General features: G+C 49.3%; 3 protein-coding genes across 8 annotated transcripts in view; 1 reads left to right on the top strand and 2 right to left on the bottom strand.

The window, feature by feature from the left end:
• Positions 1–10,945, top strand: part of Arhgap10 (Rho GTPase activating protein 10) — a 252,142-nt gene extending 241,197 nt beyond the window's left edge. For both annotated transcript variants that reach the window (XM_040734823.1, XM_040734822.1), the window contains 3 exons: positions 1,912–2,064; positions 3,568–3,659; positions 10,253–10,945. In XM_040734823.1, coding sequence (XP_040590757.1) covers positions 1,912–2,064; positions 3,568–3,659; positions 10,253–10,341 — 334 coding nt within the window. In that variant the 3' untranslated portion in view covers positions 10,342–10,945. The remainder of the gene's footprint in view (positions 1–1,911; positions 2,065–3,567; positions 3,660–10,252) is intronic.
• On the bottom strand, positions 5,902–7,416 carry LOC106021749 (eukaryotic initiation factor 4A-I-like). The gene is made up of 2 exons (XM_040734853.1): positions 7,348–7,416; positions 5,902–6,486 (listed from the first exon to the last, which is right to left on the bottom strand). Exons 1-2 carry the CDS (start codon positions 7,414–7,416, stop codon positions 5,902–5,904), a joined length of 654 nt encoding a protein of 217 aa, XP_040590787.1.
• A 4,791-nt stretch (positions 10,946–15,736) lies between the features above and the next one.
• Positions 15,737–19,826, bottom strand: part of Nr3c2 (nuclear receptor subfamily 3 group C member 2) — a 332,360-nt gene continuing 328,270 nt past the window's right edge. For all 5 annotated transcript variants that reach the window (XM_040734819.1, XM_040734820.1, XM_013118894.3 and 2 more), the window contains one exon: positions 15,737–18,326. In XM_040734819.1, the coding sequence (XP_040590753.1) occupies positions 18,171–18,326 (156 nt within the window). In that variant the 3' untranslated portion in view covers positions 15,737–18,170. The remainder of the gene's footprint in view (positions 18,327–19,826) is intronic.

The raw sequence follows: 19,826 nt of genomic DNA, 5'->3' as shown, positions 1-19,826 counted from the left end.
CCGGAATGTGCCCGGGCAGGCAGGCCACTGGCTGGAACTGGTTTGAGCCGAGGGTGGTGACTGTGGTGAGAAGCATGGTCAAGGTGAACATGTGTGCTGGGAATAACTGAGTTAAAGGGGCACATCTGTGTGCATGTGTGCACGCGTGCCTGTGTCTGTCTGTCTGTCTGTGTGCACATGCATAGGTGGGGCTTGGTGGCAGAGTATTTCTTGGGCACGTGCCAGACTCTGGGCTCCACCCCAGCACCACAAAGACAGCAGGGAGATAATAAGTGTGCTTTCCATATGTTGGTTTTCTTTGGAGGTGGGGGGTTGGTTGGTTCTTTCTAAGTTTTGTAGCCTGATTTCATGGTGCAGACTTTTAACTCCTGGAATGCAGGAGCAGTGAGTTTCAGGTAAGGAGGCAGGAACTTTGTAGATCATAGCTTCGAGACTCTAGATCTGAGGTAGTTGGTAAGTAATCCACATTGATGGGTATATTCTCAGAGGCCCACACCGATTAACTTTGTATTAACGTACACAGCTAGACCTGCCTGGGAAGAGGGAGCCTCAATTGAGAATAACTATCAGATTGACCTGTGGGCAGTTTCTTGGTCGGCCACTTTTGTGGGAGGACCTAGCCCACTGGGACGGGGGTGTCACAATTAGGCCAGTTGTTCTGAGTTGTAAGAAAAGCAAGCTGAGTGAGCCGTGGGGAGCAAACCAGGTCCCTCCGTGGCTCTGCGTCAGCTCCTGCCTTGAATTCCTGCTCTGCTGTCCTTGATAACACAGCCTTTCCTCCTGGGTTGCTTTCTGTGGTGGTGTTTATTGCAGCAGCTGAAAGCAAACTAGGGTAAGTCCCCTCTAAGTCTGCTCACTGGCCTCTTGAGGATTTTTTTGAGATGGTATTTTATTTTTTATGTGTATGTGTATACGGTGCATGTTTCACCTATGTGTATGTCTGGGGAGGCCAGAAGAAGGTATTGGATCCCTGGATATGGAGTGACGGATGGCGGTGAGCCACCATGTGGATGCTGGGAATTGAGCTCAGGTCCTTTGGAAGAACAGCCAGTGTTCTTAACCTCCGAGCCATCTCTTTTTTAAATTCTAAGGAGTGACTCAAACACCAAGGACTGTTTGTAGTTCATAGATTTCTTCTTCAAACTCTAGTCTTTTGCTCTTTCTGGAGGAGTCTTAATTGCTAGTAGCAGAGCTTTCTGGGTTTCCGCATATGAATACCAGGTGAAGGACCTTTCAGGGCTAGAGTGTTAGTGTGTTGGTCTCTCAGCTGCAGGCCGTGTGCTTAACGGTTAAGTTTGTGTGACCCTCTGCATAAGCAGAAGGAGGTGGGGGACATTTGCAGCACACAGAGCCTCAGCTTGGGGTTCTTGACTTGGGAAGCTGTGGAATCAGTGTGCGTTCAGGAGAAACATGTTTTACGCTCATCCTGTCTGGTCATAAGTGAGCAGTATTCCCAGCTTCAGTGGGTCTGTCAGAGAATCTGACCTGGCTCTCAGCCCAGGAGCATTTCTAATTAGTGAACTGATTGCCGTGGGTAGGGTTTCTATTGCTGTGATTAAACACCATGACCAGGAGCATCTTGGGAAGGGAAGTCTTTATTCCAGATTCAGCTGTAGTCCAGCACAGAATAGACATCAGGGCGGGAACCGGAAGGCAGGAAGTGAAACAAAAGCTAATTGGATGAAAACCAACCAAGACAGTGATAACGGCGGTAGGTTAGGCAAGGTCAGATTACCCACAGTTCCAGGTGTGGCTCCTTCTGGAGTGGCTTGGGTTCTAGTCCTGGGAGGGCACAGACAGGACTCTATCCCTGGTGGAATGAAGACACGTGGGTGTTGGCACCTGGACGGTTGTAGAATTGTTGTTAAGAGTGTTTATGGTACTAATCCTGTCCTTTATCTGTATCCTTAGGCCAAGCCAGCCCCGGCCACCTATGGTGCAGTGGCTAAATCTGCAGTCTGCAGCCGCAGCAAGCTCCACCCCAGCCGGCACACCTCCTTCCCCCGGGATGCCACATTTCCCCCTGTCTCTTGCGGCCTCCATTGTAGACAAGCTGCCCGAATGGTACGTGGGTTGGAGTGGGTGTGGCTTGGAGTGGGTGTGGAGCAAGGCAGCAGCACATGGAAGGGCCTCTGTTAGAGAGTGCCTGCCTGGACCCCTTGGCCTCCCCAGCTAAGTTCCTGTCAGGGTTGTGTCTCGTCTCCGAAGCAGGGGCAGCATCCTTAGTGCTGTGAGGGTTGGCTTCGGAGCCCTTTGCACCTATCCAGTCTGTCCTCTGCTTGCTCATACAGAATGATTTTGTATCTTACCTCTGACCCACACTCATCCTCCTGGGTATTTGAAGTCATCTGTAGGTGAATTTTAATATCCGATAATGTAAGTGCCGTGTAACCTTCACTACACTATACTGTCTAAAAGTCTCGAGAGGAAAGCCCGGATGCATTGCACAATGCAGATGCCTGGTTTAGGAGTGGGGGACACCTTCAGTGAATGGCTGACTCTGTAGATTGTTTTGCCTGTCTGTGCAGGGCCAGTTGCAGGTTCCTGAGACGAGTGTGTAGCGAGTGGATGAGCCTTACTGGAACCTACTCTCCCTTTTTGGTCCTTCCTACCAATTTATGGAGTTAGGTGCTTCAGAAGAATTTTTTTTTTTTTTTTTTTTTTTTTTTTGGTTTTTACGAGACAGGGTTTCTCTGTATTGTTTTGGAGGCTGTCGGTCCAGCCCGGCCTCGAACTCACAGAGATCCGACTGCCTCTGCCCCTCCCGAGTGCTGGGATTAAAAGCATGCGCCACCACCGCCCAGTAGAAGAATTTTTAAATGCAGATGTAAACACATTCTTTGTTGAAAAGGAAGGCAGAGTGGGCACTGGCAATGCCAACTTTTGTGGGCATCTTATGACCAGTTTGAAGAAGAGAAAGTAGCAAGTCTGCCTGCCTAAGCATCGGCTGGCATAGTTCTTGCCATCAGGAACTTCTCTGTCTCCAGGAAGATGGGGCATATCTTTCTTCCTTGGCTTAGATATGGCTAAGTATGGCTTCCCCATTTTCCATTATGCTCTTCTCTCAGGAGGGCTCAGAACATGTTCTCACAAGTTAGGAGACGCTGAGCCTTGTGTGCCTTTTGGGGGGCAGAATGGTCTAAATAAAGAAGACCTTAGCAGGGTCGGCAGCTCCTACCAGTGTGCTGTGAGAAGTGTAGGCACACGCACACACTCGCTGGCAGCTAGTTCAATGCGTGTGCCTCTTCCCCTCACTTTGCTAAGGCTCCGCTGAAGCGCTCAGAGGTAAACATGCCCCGTGTGTCCTTCTGTGCTGAGTACTGGAATGGGGCATCCCACCGGGCGATGAGGAGAATCTGGTCAGCTTCCCAGGCAGGCTCCCCCAGGAAAGGTTTGTATCGGAAACCCACCATTTACTTGAAAGCCAAGTGCTACAGCTCTGCCTGATGCTCACGTCCCTGTCGTTCCCTCTTCAGAGTCGGCGTGGGAATGAGACTTGGGAGATGGGGAGGGGCGTGTGAGGGTTCTGTCTTCAGTTTCTCATTCACGCTTGTGTTCTCCCTGCAGCGTCATCAATCGCAAAGCCCGTGCAGTGTACCCTTGTGAGGCAGAGCACAGCTCGGAATTGTCCTTTGAAATAGGAGCCATTTTTGAGGATGGTAAGTGCTGGCGAGAGCTTCGTGGTGGGAGCCATTCTGTCTGTCCCTAATATTTGCACATAGAGTGCCAGCCACTGTTTGTGGCCATGCTTTGACACTGGCCCACAGAGATGACGTATTTGACTACAGACCTGAGCTCCAGGAGCGGTGGTGGTGGGCACATCTTGGCCGGTCTCCATCCCTTTTGATCCATGTAGGCCTTCATTCAGGTCATCTGATTGCGGCAAGAAGCCAAGAGCACTTGAAAGTTGAGGGCTTCTGACGCTCACCCTTTGTTTTCTCTGCGCCCGCCCTCCCTAACCAAGCTGAGGCGCTTCGCATTACGGGTGAAGAGTCGGAAATCCACACACTGACTTCCCTCTTCCTGTGCTTTGCGCCTCCCTGCCGACTGGAACAGTGTGCACATCTTTGGAGTTTGCATTTTAAATAAGGGTGTGGATTTTAGTTGAATGTTTAATATTCATGCACAGACATTTAGGAGCTATGCCTGTTTGAATATTTCACAAATCTCTCCTCTGGCTCAGTGAATATATTTTCCTCCCTTGCTCTTGGTTTCCTCCCTCCCTAGTCACACTCGTTATGAAATTCATTGGTTGCTGTGGAAACGGTGATGTCGAGTGTGGGTGGAGCTCCCCAAAAGAGTTCCTAGGAAGCAGGGGGAACCTTGGATGCTGCTGGAACGGAATGGCTGACTAGCCAGAATGTTTGGAGTCTGTGGAACATATCGCCACAGTGCATTGTGGGGGTAGTCAGAAGTGCAGCGTGTTGGTGAGGGTTGCTGTCTAGAAAGCAAGTTGCTTCATTTAAAATAGATTCTATGTGTGTGGTGTGTGCTCCTAGAGCCAGATCCCCGATAACGTCAGAAAACCACAGCAGCGCCCTCACACGCGGTTTTTCCTACACATCACCATGACATGACACATACAGTCATCAGTCAGGAGGACATGGTCGCACAGTGGTCCCGTCACGTGTTGGAGCAGCACATGGCAGGGGGACACGGAAGTACTGAAACCGCGATGAATCCTTACACGGTGTCACTTGTGTGTGTGTGTGTGTGAGCCTCCAAGGCTCCTTGCAACGTCCTGTGGTGAGAGGTGAGTCTGTAAGGACGCCCTAGTTGAGGACTACAGAGCAGACACAACTGGCTGAGTCCGTCGTGCACGGGCTTATGTGCAGAGATGCTAAGTAGGTGCTCAGGGCTGTAAAGATGTCATCAGGACCGAAGTATCCCCGTGTTTGCTGACCATTCTGAGCTGCAGACGTGGGTCTTTGACTGGAGTCCTTGTGGGGTGAGAAATGGCCGTAGTTCCAGACCACACATAACTCCAGCAAAGGGGATGTCTCTTCTTTGTATTTCTTTTATGAGAAAACTTTTCAAGAACTTGCATCTGAGTTTAACTGCCTTACATCTCTTTGGTTAAAATTGGGTCAAATATTCGTGGTAAAATTGTCACTCTGAGGACTTAGGTCAATGAGAACCCATAGCACCTCATTTGGACACACAGTCATGAGACCCCAGTCTCTCTAAACCAAATCTGAGTCTGCTGGTATAGATGGAATCAGCCAACTCTGAAGGCCCAAGTTCTCCATCACCAAAGTCCCTTGATGCCTTTTAGAAAAGAGTCTTAAAATATGTATATACTCATACATATATGTACAAAGAGATAAGCATTCCCAGCGTGCATGTGTGTACTCTCTCTCTCTCTCTCCCTCTCCCTCCCCCCCCTCTGGAAACTGTAAGTGTTCTGTGTATAAACTCTTTCATCCCCGTCACTTGGGGGACATGCTGGTGGCCACTGTGCCCTACAGGGCCCATTACAGTCTGTGCAGATAGGGTTGCATCTAGCCAGATTATGTCTCCCTTGGGCATAGTGCCCCATATTGCTGGTGGCCATCTCTGTCTAGCATGCTGGCTAGAACACCCAGGGCATCTCAGTGGTTCCTCAGCCCCTCCCTCTGAGGCTTGCATTCAAAAAAAAAAAAAAAAAGGTCTACTTGGTATGCTGGCACTCTCTCCTCCCCAAGTGTAGATGTCTTATTTCCTGTGAGCCTTCTGTCTTACAGGTACACATGAACTCGGTGGAAAATATGCAAAGTTGGCACAGTACAACTTGCTGTTCCTTAGGAGCAAGTCCTAAAGGCACAGGAGCTTGAAGCCCTTAAGTAGGGTGCAACCCTAGTGTATGCACAGATGCTACATAAACATTATGTACACTTTTATCTGCAGTGCATAGTTGATCTCTCAGCTTGTTAAAAGTAGGTATTTGCTATAGAATGTCTCAATGTCTCGAAGAGTCCTCTTGTCTTCTTCTGTCACCATATTAATAGCCACACCTTTACGGCCAAAGTGACCACCACGACCAATTCTGTGGATGTAGTTTTCCCTGTTGGTGGGAAGGTCATAATTGATGACTAAGGAGACCTGCTGCACATCAATGCCTCTGGCCAACAGGTCAGTGGTAATTAATACTCTGCTAGAACCAGACCGGAACTCCCTCATGATCACATCTCGTTCCTTTTGGTCCATATCTCCATGCATGGCGGAAACAGTGAAATCCCGGGCATGCATCTTCTCAGCGAGTCCATCCTCCTTCCTTCTGGTATTGATAAAGATTACTGCCTGGGTGATAGTCAGGGTTTCATACAAGTCACACAATGTGTCAAGCTTCCACTCCTCTCTTTCCACATTGATGTAGAATTGACGGATACCCTCCAGGGTCAACTCTTCTTTCTTGACAAGAATCCGAATGGGGTCTCTCATGAACTTCTTGGTCACCTCAAGGACATCAGAGGGCATTGTAGCAGACAACAAAACTACCTGTGTGTCCTGCTACCTGGCCCTAGCCAGGGTTCAGTCCTGGGGGGCTGAGGAACAGCTGGAGGGGGGAGGGAAGGGAGCCAAGGCATGGACATTTTGTTTTCTCTCTCTCTTTGAATAAATGTCACTTTTTGAGGCAAAAAAAAAAAAGTCGGTATTTGCTCAGAATATGTTCGCCCCTTGAATGGCGGTGGGGTCTTTCCTTCTGACAAGCAACATGAAACTAGACAGTTAGGCAGGTCATGGGATCTCCTGTGGAGCCAACCAACATTCCAAGTAGCCACTATTTACAGCTCAATCTGTGGAAGTGTGTCCAGAAACACCCCCTTGCTGAAGATAGCAATGCTTAACATCCCTGACACCCAGGACTGTTTTCTTGTGTGCACATAATGGTTTGGAATCTTCTAGCCATCACAAGGATCCTGTGGTGTAATCCGTTTTTGTACTGTAGGCAAGGACAGAAACCAGTTTATGTCAGTCAGTGGCCTGGTATGACCCCTGGGCTTCACTGTTCATAGGACTTTGGAATAATCACAAACAGGAATCTCAGATCAGTGTGTGGAAGGGAAGGGGATTTTTAGTAAGTGTGGCACTCTGTAACTTCTCACTGTCTCCTTTTACTGTGAGTCTGTGGACTTAGGCTGTGAATTCCAGCTCTTGTCTGAAGATGTGTTTCTGTAGCTGTGGGAAATGTTTCCCATGCTCTTTCAGGAAGGTCCGTGCTCACTAGTGTGGCCTCAGGGCAGCCAGTGTTCCTTTCAAAGCTAGAGGAAATGTCCCCTTTCTCTGGGGCTCAGAAGTCCCATAAATACACTTACTGATGGCTCTGCTAGTCAGGGATGAAGTGTGGTTTCCCCTGGGTTTGCCCACAGGGCCATAGGGCCCATGAGCACAGGGTTTGCCAGTGTCTCTACTGTTGGAGCAGCAGGTGTAGACCATATTAATTCTTGGAAGCCTCTAGAAATTAAATTTTAAAGGTCTCAAGCACATAGATTAATCCTTGAAAGGCTGTTTGGCATCTCTGGGAGGCTGATGGTATGGCCGTCACCACCCAACAGGGCCTTCCAGATGTTTTCCTAATGTGGGACTCTCTGAAAGCTGTTCAGAGCCAGATGAGTACAGGCAGCGTGATGCTGGCTAAACTCAGAAATCAGCGGATTGGGATATAGACTTGTGGGACAGAAGTATTTTAGCTAAAGCTTAGGGAGGAGAATGAGGAATGTGACTTTTGAGCCCATGGTCTCCCTGCGGAGGGAAGTGTGTCGCATGGAAGAGAGAGGGGAACCCTCAGATGAGCTTGCATGGGTCCCGCGTCGGGCTTGCTAAGCCAAGGCTGGGTTCCTCGTATTCTCCTGTGCTGAATCTTCAGTATTGTAAATATTTGTCACAGGTATGTAGTTTGCCTTAGGTTAGACTGAAAAGGCTAAATAGGTGATTCCATTTATAATCAGATGATTCCAATAATGGAAACATCCAGATTCTTAGCTAGAAGGATGGAGGTCACCAGATGGGAAGGTAGCCCATGCGAGAGGGCCCGCCCGTCGCAATGACAGAAGGCGGGGCCCCTGCGTCTCCTGCTGCCTTGCCATGCAGCAGTTAGTTCCCAGGGCAGGAGACCCTTTGGGATGCTCTGCCAGCTCCTTCTGTCTGCCGGAGCAGCTGCAGTGTGGTCCCTGCCAGCGCTGGCCCTGCCCTGAGGTGGGGTGGGATTAAAGAATGAACAGATACTTCTGAAGTCACCATGAGCCCTGGCAAGCTATGCGCCTCAGCTTGGGTTTACAGTCTTCCGGGGTTCCATGTGCAGCAGGTGGCTCTGGTGATGAACCCAGTCCACCCCCCATACGCTGGCGGTGATGCAGTGTAACACATGGATACAGCGTTTAAAAGCCGCGCCCTTAGAAACAAGGTGGGGGAAAGGTCTGTGACGGGGTGGAAAGAGGGAATTGCTGCCTGCCGCGTCACCCTGCAAACACACCTAAAGTCCGTTTGCTCGTTATTGCGTAAATGATTGTGCGAGACGCTGGGTTAGGTGCCAGGGCACATGAGTTCTCATACGTTATGTTCTGCGCTCCCGGTTGTAGCCTAAACTGGGAGCCTCACTCTCCTGGCCTCTTAGGCGCACGTGGAGTGTGTAGGCACGAGGCCCTTCGTCGGGTCTGGAATGGGCGCAAAGCCGTAACTGAAGTGTGAGTCTGTACTTCCCAGGCGTGGCTGCGGTGTAGAGTGTTTAGGACCCAGGGAGCATAGAAGAAAGCGTCAGAAGGCCATGTTGACACAGATAGCAGAGTGCACGGTACGTCTTTCAAGGAGGAAAGCGATTAGCGGCCTCATTGAAAACGGCAGTCGGAATTGCACCTTTGGTGTTCTCCACGTGAGTGGGTCATGAATTGCTCAATTCACGATTGGCAGTCACAAAGTCATAGAATAAAGAGAGCAGCTCACACAGAGGAGGAAACACTGCTTCACAGGATGGTGGAGACAGAGCGTCTGTTCCGCCCAGTCCTGCAGCTGTTTAGTCCCAAATAGACACACAGAGGCTTACATTAATTATAAACTATTCGGTCAATGGCTCAGGCTTCTTGTTGGCTGGCTCTCTCTTAATGATTAACCCGTTTCTATTAATCTGTGTATTGCTCCTTGTTCTTGGCTTACCAGTGATGCCTGGACTTGTTGCTCCCTCCACAGCTACATGGCATCTGTCTGGTGGCTCACTCTCTTGTCTCCCTAGTCCTAGAACTCGCCTACTCTGGTAGCCCCGCCTATCATTCCTGCCTGGCTACATCCTGCCTGTCCATAGGCTGAAACAGCTGTATTCATCAACCAATAAGAGAAACATATATTCACAACACACAGAAAGGCATCTCCTAGCATGACAGAAGTGTGTGTATGCCTGCACTCAGGATAAAGTAATTCGTGTTGGTCGTGATCTGAAGCTGCATTTCAGAGCTGTTTGCTGGGTTGTTCTGTGGGCAAGTACTGCCCCCTCCCTGCAAGGCATGTGACTGCTGCCCCTGTCCAGAATTTGGTACTTCACCTGGGGTCCCTTAAATTCTTTTGTGTTTGATTCCAAAATGCTAGTGTATTGGCCAGAGCCCTGGGTTATTGATATCCAGTCTGATCCTTGTCATGTGGCTATCACAAATATGCATTGACACCTATAGTGTGCTGGGCACTGTGCTCAGACGTATACAGCCCAGGCCTGCTAGGAGGAGTTCCTCATCCGGCGTAGCAGTGAGACAGTGAGATCATGGTGTACTTGATTCGTGGAAAAGCTTGACACGGACCTCCCTTAAGGAGACACTGTCTTCCTGAATCTGAAGTGGAAGAGTTACCTAGTGGGAAGTACTGCAGGCCCTGGAGTCCCAGTTGGGAGTTCTCTAGTTGACTCAGGTGAACTGCTTGACAGGGTAGGGGGTTCTCAGCGCTGCTGGAGCTGCGGGAAGGACCCTGTGTGCACTGGACCAATAAACGGGGTTCTGACTTGAAGCAGGGGAAAGTGCTCTGCTCCTGTTCTCGGGAGCTTATTGAACGACTTGGTGCACAGCGAACTAGGAGCAAGGTTGGAAGCTGTGGACTAGGTAGGTGAGCTTTGTGTTACCAGTCCTGGGCAGGAGCCCAGCAACCCCCATGGCAGCTTTTGTTATTCGGGCCCCGGAAGTGGCCTGCTCTTGCCTGGCCGCTCCATGGTTGAGACTGCAAGAAACGCCGCGGCACGGTGGGTGTCAGGGACGAGCTCCAGGAGCAGTCTGGTAAAATGGTCTCTGTTCTTTTTCAGTTCAGACCTCAAGGGAACCTGGCTGGCTTGAAGGAACCCTGAACGGCAAAAGAGGGCTGATTCCACAGAATTATGTCAAGCTGCTGTAGCTCCTGCCTCGGGGGCTCCCGCTGATCCTGGCACCCATGCACCAGCCTGGAAATAGCACCCAAATGCTACCGTCACGCTCAGGAACTGCAGATCACCACGGGCACTCCAGAGCTGGAGAGGGAATGGAGCTTGCCACCTAGGGCTGTGCAGACGTGCAGGAGAGCATGCCCAGCATTGGTAGAGTGGATTCCCATCTGGCAGGCATGGGGGCTTGCAAGTTTTAACTCTACAGCCTGTGGAGCGGGGAGGGCAGGGCCCCGCTGGTGATGTCACTGCCAGGCATGGAAGGACCCGCTCTCCATGCCCCTGCTGTTGGGTTTTCATGGGATACCTGCTACCTTCACATTGTGTGTCCAAGGCGCATGTGGCCTTGCGGGTGCAGGGCAGTTGGTCCCAGCCTGGAGGGAAGCAAAGAGAGGCTTGGTCAGTGTATGCCTTCCTGCCTGCCCCCTCCGGCTCCCACAGCCTGCTCACTGGCAGCTGCACCAAGCTCGTCTGAGTGCTTGCAATGGCCTCTTCCGTGTGCTCATCCAGGTGCTGCTCGCCCATGCCACCTCGTTGCCACAAGGCCCCTCTGTAAATGAAATAAAGTGTAATTTACTAGTTGGTGTGTCTGGCCTACTGTGGCTCACTGGTGATTCATGGTTGGACAGTTACGTGAGCGGACCATAAGAGCGTTGCATTGCAGCAGGGAAGGTGTGGCCTTCTCTGAGAGGAAATTCTGGTGTTAGGAGCTCTAGTCTCCTGCATAGGCCTTTTCCCCAAGACGCAGTGGGATGGTAACTGGTCTGTGGCAATGTGTGGGTGAGCCGCACCCACCCCGAGGGCCAGCCCTCCTGGCTGACTTCTTTGGGCGGATATCTCTCATACCACCCAAGACGGCCTTGCCCTCCAGGCCTCAGCCTTGAGTTTCCCCATCATGATGAAGTCAGGCTTTGGGAAGGGTGGGCTGACAGCTGTCCTAGCAGGGGTGGCCCTGCTCTTCCCCATTCTCAGCCCTGAATCCAGGCCCAGGCATGGCCAAGTCCTGTGGGGAAGGGCTGGCTGAATCCCTGCCGGAGGCTCGGCGCTGGTGACCTTGGGATGTGAGGCTAGTTCTTCGTGGGGGCTATGGCAGGGGCGGCTGTGGGAGGTGGGGTACTGACATCGAGCCCCCATGAAGTTCCTGAGCCTACCTGAATTTGAATTTATCAAAAGAAGGGTGTCGCACCGTCTCCCAGACTGACTCCGGAACTTCTGCTCTGCCGGTTAGCAGCTGTGGACCCACCTTGTGGATCAAGCTTGGAGCTGGCATGTCCCCCAGAGGCCCATTTGTTAAAAGTCTTGTCCCCAGCTGTGTCACTGTCTGCAGGAGACTGAGTTTGAAAACGGAGTCTTGTGGGAGGTTGTAGGTCACTGGAGTGTGCCTTTCGGGGTTATGGAACACTAGTCTCTCCCTTTCTCCCGTTTGTGTCTTAGCTGTGTGGTGAACAGTTTACTCTGCTGCAGGCTTCTTGTCATGTCCCGCCGCAGGTCCAAGGCGCATCCACCGTGAAGTGCCACCTCCAAGACTGTGAGCCCAAGTAAACCTTTGCAAATTGATCTCCTCAGACAGCTGAGCAGCAGGGGACACATGAGGATGGAGGAGTGTGCTTTCTGGAAGTGTATATTCTGGAAAAGAAAGTAAGGACCATTTCCTTAAGGTGTTTATTAAAATACCAAACCATAGGTCCTGAGGGAAGAATTGAGGCTACTGAGGAACCCCCAGGGCTGCACTGGAGTAGCTGTCTTGAGGCTTGAGTGGAGAGCCTGGCCCTGGAGGAAGGATCAGAACCTTTGGTGCCTGTGCTTTGACTTAACAAACGTGCTTGTAGGGAAAGGCGCACATGGGAAGGTATGGTGGCTCAGTGTGCAGAGACTGACTCCTAGCAGTGCCCCCTCACTGGGATGCAGCGCACTGTGGCAAGACAGCTTGAAGACCTGCCCTTCCTGTGGCCTTTCGGTTACACCAGTCACCACAGGTCTGGCCGCCTCCGCGATTCTGCCCTTGCTTCCTGATGTGAAAACTGAAGCATGAAGTTAAAATGTGTGAATGAAAGGAAAGTGAGTCCTGTAACGGACACAACTACTTGAACTTTAGTTGTCAGTATCTTCTGTGTGCCATGGGATTCTCGCGGGCCAGCACCAAGGACCCAGAGTGGTGTGGCTGAATAGACTTCCTGTGACCCCAAGAGCTGCAGGCCTGTGCTTATCTGGGGAAAGTGGGAAGTGCTTTCCTCTAAGAGGCAGAGAAATGTCAAGGGTGTTTTTATCAGAGTATGTCCCAGGAGCAACTTGGCTCTGCTTCCCATCACCACAGGCCAGAGTAGAGAGCTCAGCCCTGGGCAGGACCCAAACCCTCCATAGTAATGGGAGCAGGGGTGTGTGGTTACACCTGGAGATCATTTCCAATCTCCTGAGAAGGGGTGTGCTTTGTTAGATGGGTGGGGCTAATCCTGGGAGCATCTCCAGGAGGCTGGCTTCACTCCGGACTTGACACCAGCTGCATCAGCCACACTGCTAGGACTGTATCTTCAGTTGCTGTTGGTTCCGAGGTCCTGCGGGCGTCTTCATGCATGGATTTCCATCAGTGACACGTAGAGATCAAGTGCCATTGGGAGCTTTAGTCGAGTGTGCATGGCAGGAAACACTAGTAAGTAGAGAGTGGGAGGCAGGCTACTCTGGTGGCTTTCCATCTCTTAGCTGCTGTCATGGTTTGGATCTTGGGGGTCTGTCGAAGTTCCACGTGTTGAAGGCTTGGCCCCAGCTGAGGACACTACGGGGAAGCAGAGGCACTTACCAGCGGCCTGAGCGTGCCCTAAAGGATGAGCGCCATTCGTCGCCGTCGCTTTAGTTCATGCTCTCTGCTGTGATGTCACACCCTTCCACAGGCCCCGAAACCAGAGTTGGCTAACCACAGACCGACCTCGGAAACAGGGCTTTACGCCAACCATCTCCTTTAAAGGTTGACATCAACCACGCTGTCCGAAGGAGCAGTTCTGATGCAGCCACGCGCTCCCTTCCTGCCATCTCACCTCAAAGGGCCCCTGTTCCTCAGACACGGCTGAGGTGCCCATTCCATTCTCTTCCCAAGGTCTCTCCGCCTCTCTAAGCCTGTGCTCATTCCCCGCCCACCTCACGCTGGCTGCATTCTCATACTTGGTTTCTCTCAAGTCTCTCAGAGCCAGCCTCTGCCTATTTCTTCCTCTGCCAGATGTTTTCATGACCCCCTGAGTCTTCTTCAGCCACACAGCTTCTCCATTCCTCCCTCAGGATGTTATTGCCCGGCTGGCCTCTCACGCCCTGTAAGTGTTGTATCAGATGACTGTCAGCTCACTTTTCCTATTCTAAGCAGTGATTTACTGCTACCCCGTTGGGGAACACAGCTTATGCTCCCAGTGCTGAATGTCCAGCTAAAAGTGTCTCAAGTCTACTCGCTAGAAGAATCTGAATCTGTCTACCCAAAGACAAGCACGGATGACAATTGTTCAACAAGAGACACGCACAATTGAGCTTGGACAGCAATGTGGATTGGAGGAGGCTGAACGTCGCTGCCACATATTGGTGTGTGGATTTCTTCCTTGGAAAGTTAGTGTCTTTGAAAATTCTGCAAAGATGGGTGGAAACAGCTTGCTCAGACCCAACTGAGTCTGGCTCGTGAGGGCATGAATAAAACTCCCGAAAGCCACAGAAATAGGTTTTGTTGAGCTGGGAGAAAGTTGGGAGTCAGTCTTGGTAACACGCATTCTGCAGTGTCCCCGAGTAACTGAGACTTGTAGTGATGTAGTCTTCTACCCCTTCCTGGATCCAGGTTCTTTAGTCAAGACTCTCACAGTTTGGCTGGGAACTTGACCCTAGAACTCGGCTTAGTCAACGGGACAGGAGCAAGTGTAAGGACCAAGGCTTGGAAAGCATTAACCCTTCCCATCTCGTGCTGGGTGGTGAGCGGTTTCACATAGCAAAGCTGTCTCAGGCTAAGCACAGGTGCATTGAACAAACCATACTCAGTGGACTCCCCGGGTGGTTCACAGACTCTGGAGAGACTGAGGAACTAGCAGACTGCTCTGTTGCGCAGCAATTCTAGCTTGTACTTCACTTGGCTTTGGACAGCCTTGGCTCATGCCAAACGTCTGGGTACTATCTTAGTGCTCTTCTATTTAATGCTGTTTGGGAAACAACTGTTTTGTTTTCAGTCAAAATGCTGCACTGAGAATTGGGTGGCCGGAGCAGAAAGTGTTAAGATAGACCTGTAGTGGTCTTCATCTGCAAACACTTGCATCTTTTATCAAAGGGCATGCTAGTGATTTTTATGAGAAAATTTCTGCTCTCTGCTTTGGGGGGAACTTGACACACACAGACAGTAACCCCCTTTTCTATATGCAACACATGGCTAAATTTTAATACTGTGGCAGACAGTAATAGTTGGCGGGCCTGGTAGTTCCCAGCCAGAGCTTCCTAATAGGGGATTGAAGTCTTTTGGCCTACGAGTTTTGTGATGTTCTTAAAAGCAAAATAAAGGTAAACTTGATCCAAGTATAAGCCTCCAAAGTTCTGAAGGCCACCTGCTTTCTCAAGGGTGCTCACGGGTAGGAACTCTTGGCAGCCTCCAGTGCAGGATAGCTTTTGTTTCAAATTTGAGACTGTGAAAAATCTTTGCTTCTTAAACAGGTCAACTTTCTTAAAATGTTTGCGTATAGATTTGCTTTCGCTTACCCACCCATGTGCATCCAACTCTTCTTGTGGGCTGTGGTCAGTGATCACGCTATGTGTCCCAGAGTTTTAGCTGTGTGCTTAAGCAATGTTGAAGTTGTCTATCACCCAGGACTCTCTTTCTGAAAGCCAATCAGCACTCACCCATTAAATGAACATTGCTTGAATGTACCTATGATTAAATGTTTCCTATTTTAAAATGAACTCGTAATTACATTTTCGTGGTCCATGTTCATGAGAGTCAAGGGCGAGTCCACAAAGAGTGGGTAACCATGAGGGTTTGCTGGTACCTGAGGGATATCAAGACCACACGAAGGAAGAACTCTAGATTCAACTGGCATGGTGGCCTACTCCAGTGAGTCTCAGTGTGTGCTGGGTGGAGACATACAGGCCATGCTTACGTGTACACACATGGCTATGCTGTACACTGTTGTGGCAGAGTTCAGTGAACGGAACATTAGCCACAGAACTGGGATGACTACTCTGTCCCCGAAGAGAAGACTGGCTGATCATGTGACAGCCAACAGAGCTCTTTCTAGCCACAGTCAAAACTCCAGTGGTTCCAGTGTTGGCTGCAGGGCTTAGTGTACAGGGCCACAGGGTAGGAAGGCACAAAGTCCAGATGCACCTCTAGGCATGCGAACGAACAGTCACCAGAACAACGGGTGATTAAAGTAAAGGATTTATTGTAATCTGCTTACAGTCCTTTGCAAAGACAGACATGTTTTGCATAAAGATATAAATTGCTTCATTTTAAACTAATTTAGTGTTTTAATTATATGAAGACGTTTTGGTGAATTATGAATTGTACCAAACCGAGATTTTTAAGAGCAATATGGTACAAAAATAAGAGCGGACAGACAGTTTGGCCTGGGACAGGCGTTCGACAGTGAATTTAGAGAATATGGCTTCGCTGTTCAGTTAAGCAGAGTTACCTGGAGACACGCAAGGAGCCAGTAACTTCATTAATACACAAGGCTAACGCAGACAGTCTGTACTCAGTCCTGGCTAGGATGGAATTCCAGTCATAAATAGTCACCCTTCCACAGACACCCCGTCTGCGTGCTGAGTCTGCGCACCTTCGAGGTGTGGCTTTCATATTGCTGTGCTGTAAGTTGACTGCGTTTAAAGATCTGCCTATAAATTAAATTCTTGAAATTGCAAATTATGTAAGGAAGCCCCCTCCCTTTGAGTCCCATGTTCCCCTCCAAGAAGGCAGGCGTCTTTTGAGAGACAAGGTAATGTTGCCTGCGTGGTGAACCCTGTGAGCACTGTCCCGACCTCTTCTGCTTGAGCTACTTTTAGGGTTAGGGAATTTGTGTGATTTCACTGAGTATAGATGAGAGTCATCACCACATTTGAAAGATTAATTTGGCCTCTAGTCAAAAATTATTTAGTGCAATCATATTGTAGTGCCCCAGAGATACACATGTTCGTGATTTGGAGCAGGAGAAAAGCCATAAATTGCATCAGTATTGGACAGATTAATGAATTAAAATTTTAGTGTCACTGTCTTGCTTATATGATCTGTAGTGTTTCTGTGTTTTTTCCTCCAAAACTGTTTATGTATAAAATTTTCAGTTTTAAAACCTACCTTTAAAAAATCTAAAAACCTTCTATAGTGATCTGCGGGTCTCCATGCCATTCTGATGGACTTGTGCCCAGATGGGTTGCCCAATACCTCCTGTCATGATTGCTATTCCCATGACCGGCTCCAGGAGTGAAGAACCCTGTCCAAGGTCAGAGGTGACTTTCTGATCTTTGACAGATGTGGAAAGTGCATGGAGTTTTCCCTCCGGAGGAGAAAATGGTTTTTTTCTGAAATGGGAGAATTGTGCTCTCTGAGCTGAGTTTCCAGTCTCCCCTTCTGAGGGTGGGTTCTGCTTCTTGTGGAAAGGGGAAAGGCAGCACTCCTAGGACCTTGGCCCAGTGGGCCCTGTCAAGTGACACCTGCCAGTTGCTGCCCGCACGGCAGCGTCATCCCCGATGGAAGCAAGAAGAAGCAGAAGCCAGAACAGGGCGCCGGCGTCTCAAAACACCCTGCGCAGGAGACCGAGAACAAAACAGATAGGACAGAAAAAGTAGAAAGGCTTAGAGACAACCAAAGAGGTTTAAGTGTGGTTATTTACAACAGAGACTGTAAAATGGTAAATTAGATATGAAGCTAAAAAAAGGCACAGCTTTCCCTTTCTTTAAATACACTGTAAACGGTTCAGTACGCATGCAGAGCATCTCACGTTACAAAAAAAAGTTTTACCTTGTTTAGACAAAGATAGTACTTAAATAGTCTCCAGCAAAATAGAATTCTTTCAAAAATACTTTCCCATTCATCCTATTAACCATTAAAGATTTTTTTTTGTATGTGTCTCATTTACAAAAGTTCCTTACACCTTATTTCAGGCCTTCACGATTTATACATACAGTAATGTACAGCACAGCAAAAGACTGCAAAAATTATTTGTAAAGCCAACACAAGATACTAGAAATTGAAACCAAGGCATTTAACATCTTATCCATTCTAATTAAATAATAAATGGACGCTAACGAGTGTGTTGCCAGCGATGCAGAAAAACGTGCCCTGGGAGGCCGCATTTCCACGCCACGTGTTCTGTTACTACACATCAGGAATCTGTATGTATTTTTTATGGTTTTTTATACTTTTAAATAACAAAAGAATATTAATGCCCCATATTGACTAGACGTTTTATGTGCAAACCAAGGGTAAGCTTAAAAAGTTCTCTAGTCCTCGAACCCTTTGAAAACAAGCAGGAAATACCAGAAACTACATGGCATAGTTAAAACTTCCATCTGTTAAAATATCAAAATCAGAGTTATTGACTAGATATGGCTTTTCATCCAGAGGAACGGGAACGTGTTTTCTAAGCGCCGGGAGTGGAGAGGGAAGAGTCCGTTAGCCAGCTCAGGCCTTGCCAAATCCATGTCCCATGGCTTTCCCGGCTCCATACCCTTGGTGTGATTTTAAACTTGAGAAACTGCTGAACATCACCACACGTTACAACAGCGAGTTCCCGGGTCCTTCGTAGGCATAGAACAATGCGGGGAGACTTAAGGCAAAGCTCTTCCTGGCTGACGTCTTCTGTCACTTCCTGTGAAAGTACAGGGGTGTGGCGTTCCCCGACTCCACCTTCGGCAGCTGGTCGCTGATGATTTCTACCAGCATGGCGGGAAACTCCACCTTCAGGGCCTGGGACTCTCGGAAGGTATAGAAGCAGAATTCCAGCAGGTCACTCACCAGCTGAAACACAGACACACAGGGCATGATACATGATAGGACCTCATTTCCAGATCCCCTTCTCCTCTGAGGCCTAGCCCTGGTGCAAACATAGGCATCAATGCTCGGGAATTCTGTCAGGAAAGTTATCTGGGGGGACAAACGAGTGTGTTCCTGTCACCTGCCAACCATGTCTTCATGCTCAACAAATTTAGCCAACTGTCTAGATGAAATGAATATCCAAGGCACTTGGGACATCAATGGAGACAACAGTCATGGAATGGCCCCTCCACAAATTCTCATTTGTCAGCTTGTGAACTGGTTGACTCTGGCATGTGTATCTATATGCTGGCATCAGGCCCACCCATGCTGACACCCCAGAGGAGAGGCTGCCTTGTTGGCAAGTAAGAGGATGTCTCTGCGGCTGAGCTGGCCAATGGACCCGAGGCAGCCACCATTTCCCAGGGCTCTGCCATGAGCTGAAGAGAGCTGAGGATCCTCAGCTACACTCCAGTTTCGCCTCATTTTGAGAAAATCGCAGCCTCGAGTTAAGGGTTATCTGTCCGTGTGCTGTCCCTACCCTGAGACTCGAGAACCTTCCCCATTCTTTCTCCACCTGAACCACCGCAGGTTAGGCAAGTTAAGAAAACCCATAAATGTATTATGGCATTAGTGTCACTAAAGAGCATAGAGTGAAAAGTATTGAGAGTTTCAACATCCTAATTGATAAGACAGAATTCAGAACTTGAAGGCAGATGCTTTTACAGATCTCAGTTGAAAAGGGAATGAAAACCATCATGAACACTTATGAAAGGTCTGTTAACTTAGCAGATTTTACATTATTGGAGTTCCAGAACAAATACCAAATGGGAGAAAGCAGTTGCTCGAAACTTCCTAAATCCTGGGTAAACTGATGTGTCTTCAAGAAATAACTACAGTTGAACAAGAACAAAAAAAGCCAGTGTCAGGGATGTGTGGAGCAGGACTGTACTCAAAATGGCTGGGCAGTGATGACAGTGAACAGTGGGCAGTGATGACAGTGAGCAGTGATGCCAGTGAGCAATGATGCCAGTGGGCAGTGATGCTAGTGAGCAATGATGCCAGTGAGCAATGATGACAGTGAGCAGTGATGCCAGTGATCAGTGATGCCAGTGAGCAGTGATGTCAGTGCGCATTGGGCAGTGGAGCCAGTGAACAGTGATGCCAGTGAGCAGTGATGCCAGTGAGCAGTGGAGCCAGTGAACAGTGATGCCAGTGAGCAGTGATGACAGTGAGCAGTGATGCCAGTGATCAGTGATGACAGTGAGCAATAATGCCAGTAAGCAGTGATGACAGTGAGCAGTGATGACAGTGAACAGTGGGCAGTAATGCCAGTGAGCAGTGATGCCAGTGAGCAGTGATGACAGTGAGCAGTGATGACAGTGAACAGTGGGCAGTAATGCCAGTGAGCAGTGATGCCAGTGAGCAGTGATGACAGTGAGCAGTGATGACAGTGAACAGTGGGCAGTAATGCCAGTGAGCAGT

Source organism: Mesocricetus auratus, unplaced genomic scaffold (assembly GCF_017639785.1).
Source record: "Mesocricetus auratus isolate SY011 unplaced genomic scaffold, BCM_Maur_2.0 Super-Scaffold_100041, whole genome shotgun sequence".
NCBI lineage: Eukaryota > Metazoa > Chordata > Mammalia > Rodentia > Cricetidae > Mesocricetus > Mesocricetus auratus.
The sequence above is the reverse complement of the archived record's forward strand: the minus strand, read 5'-3'. Positions and strand labels throughout refer to the sequence as shown.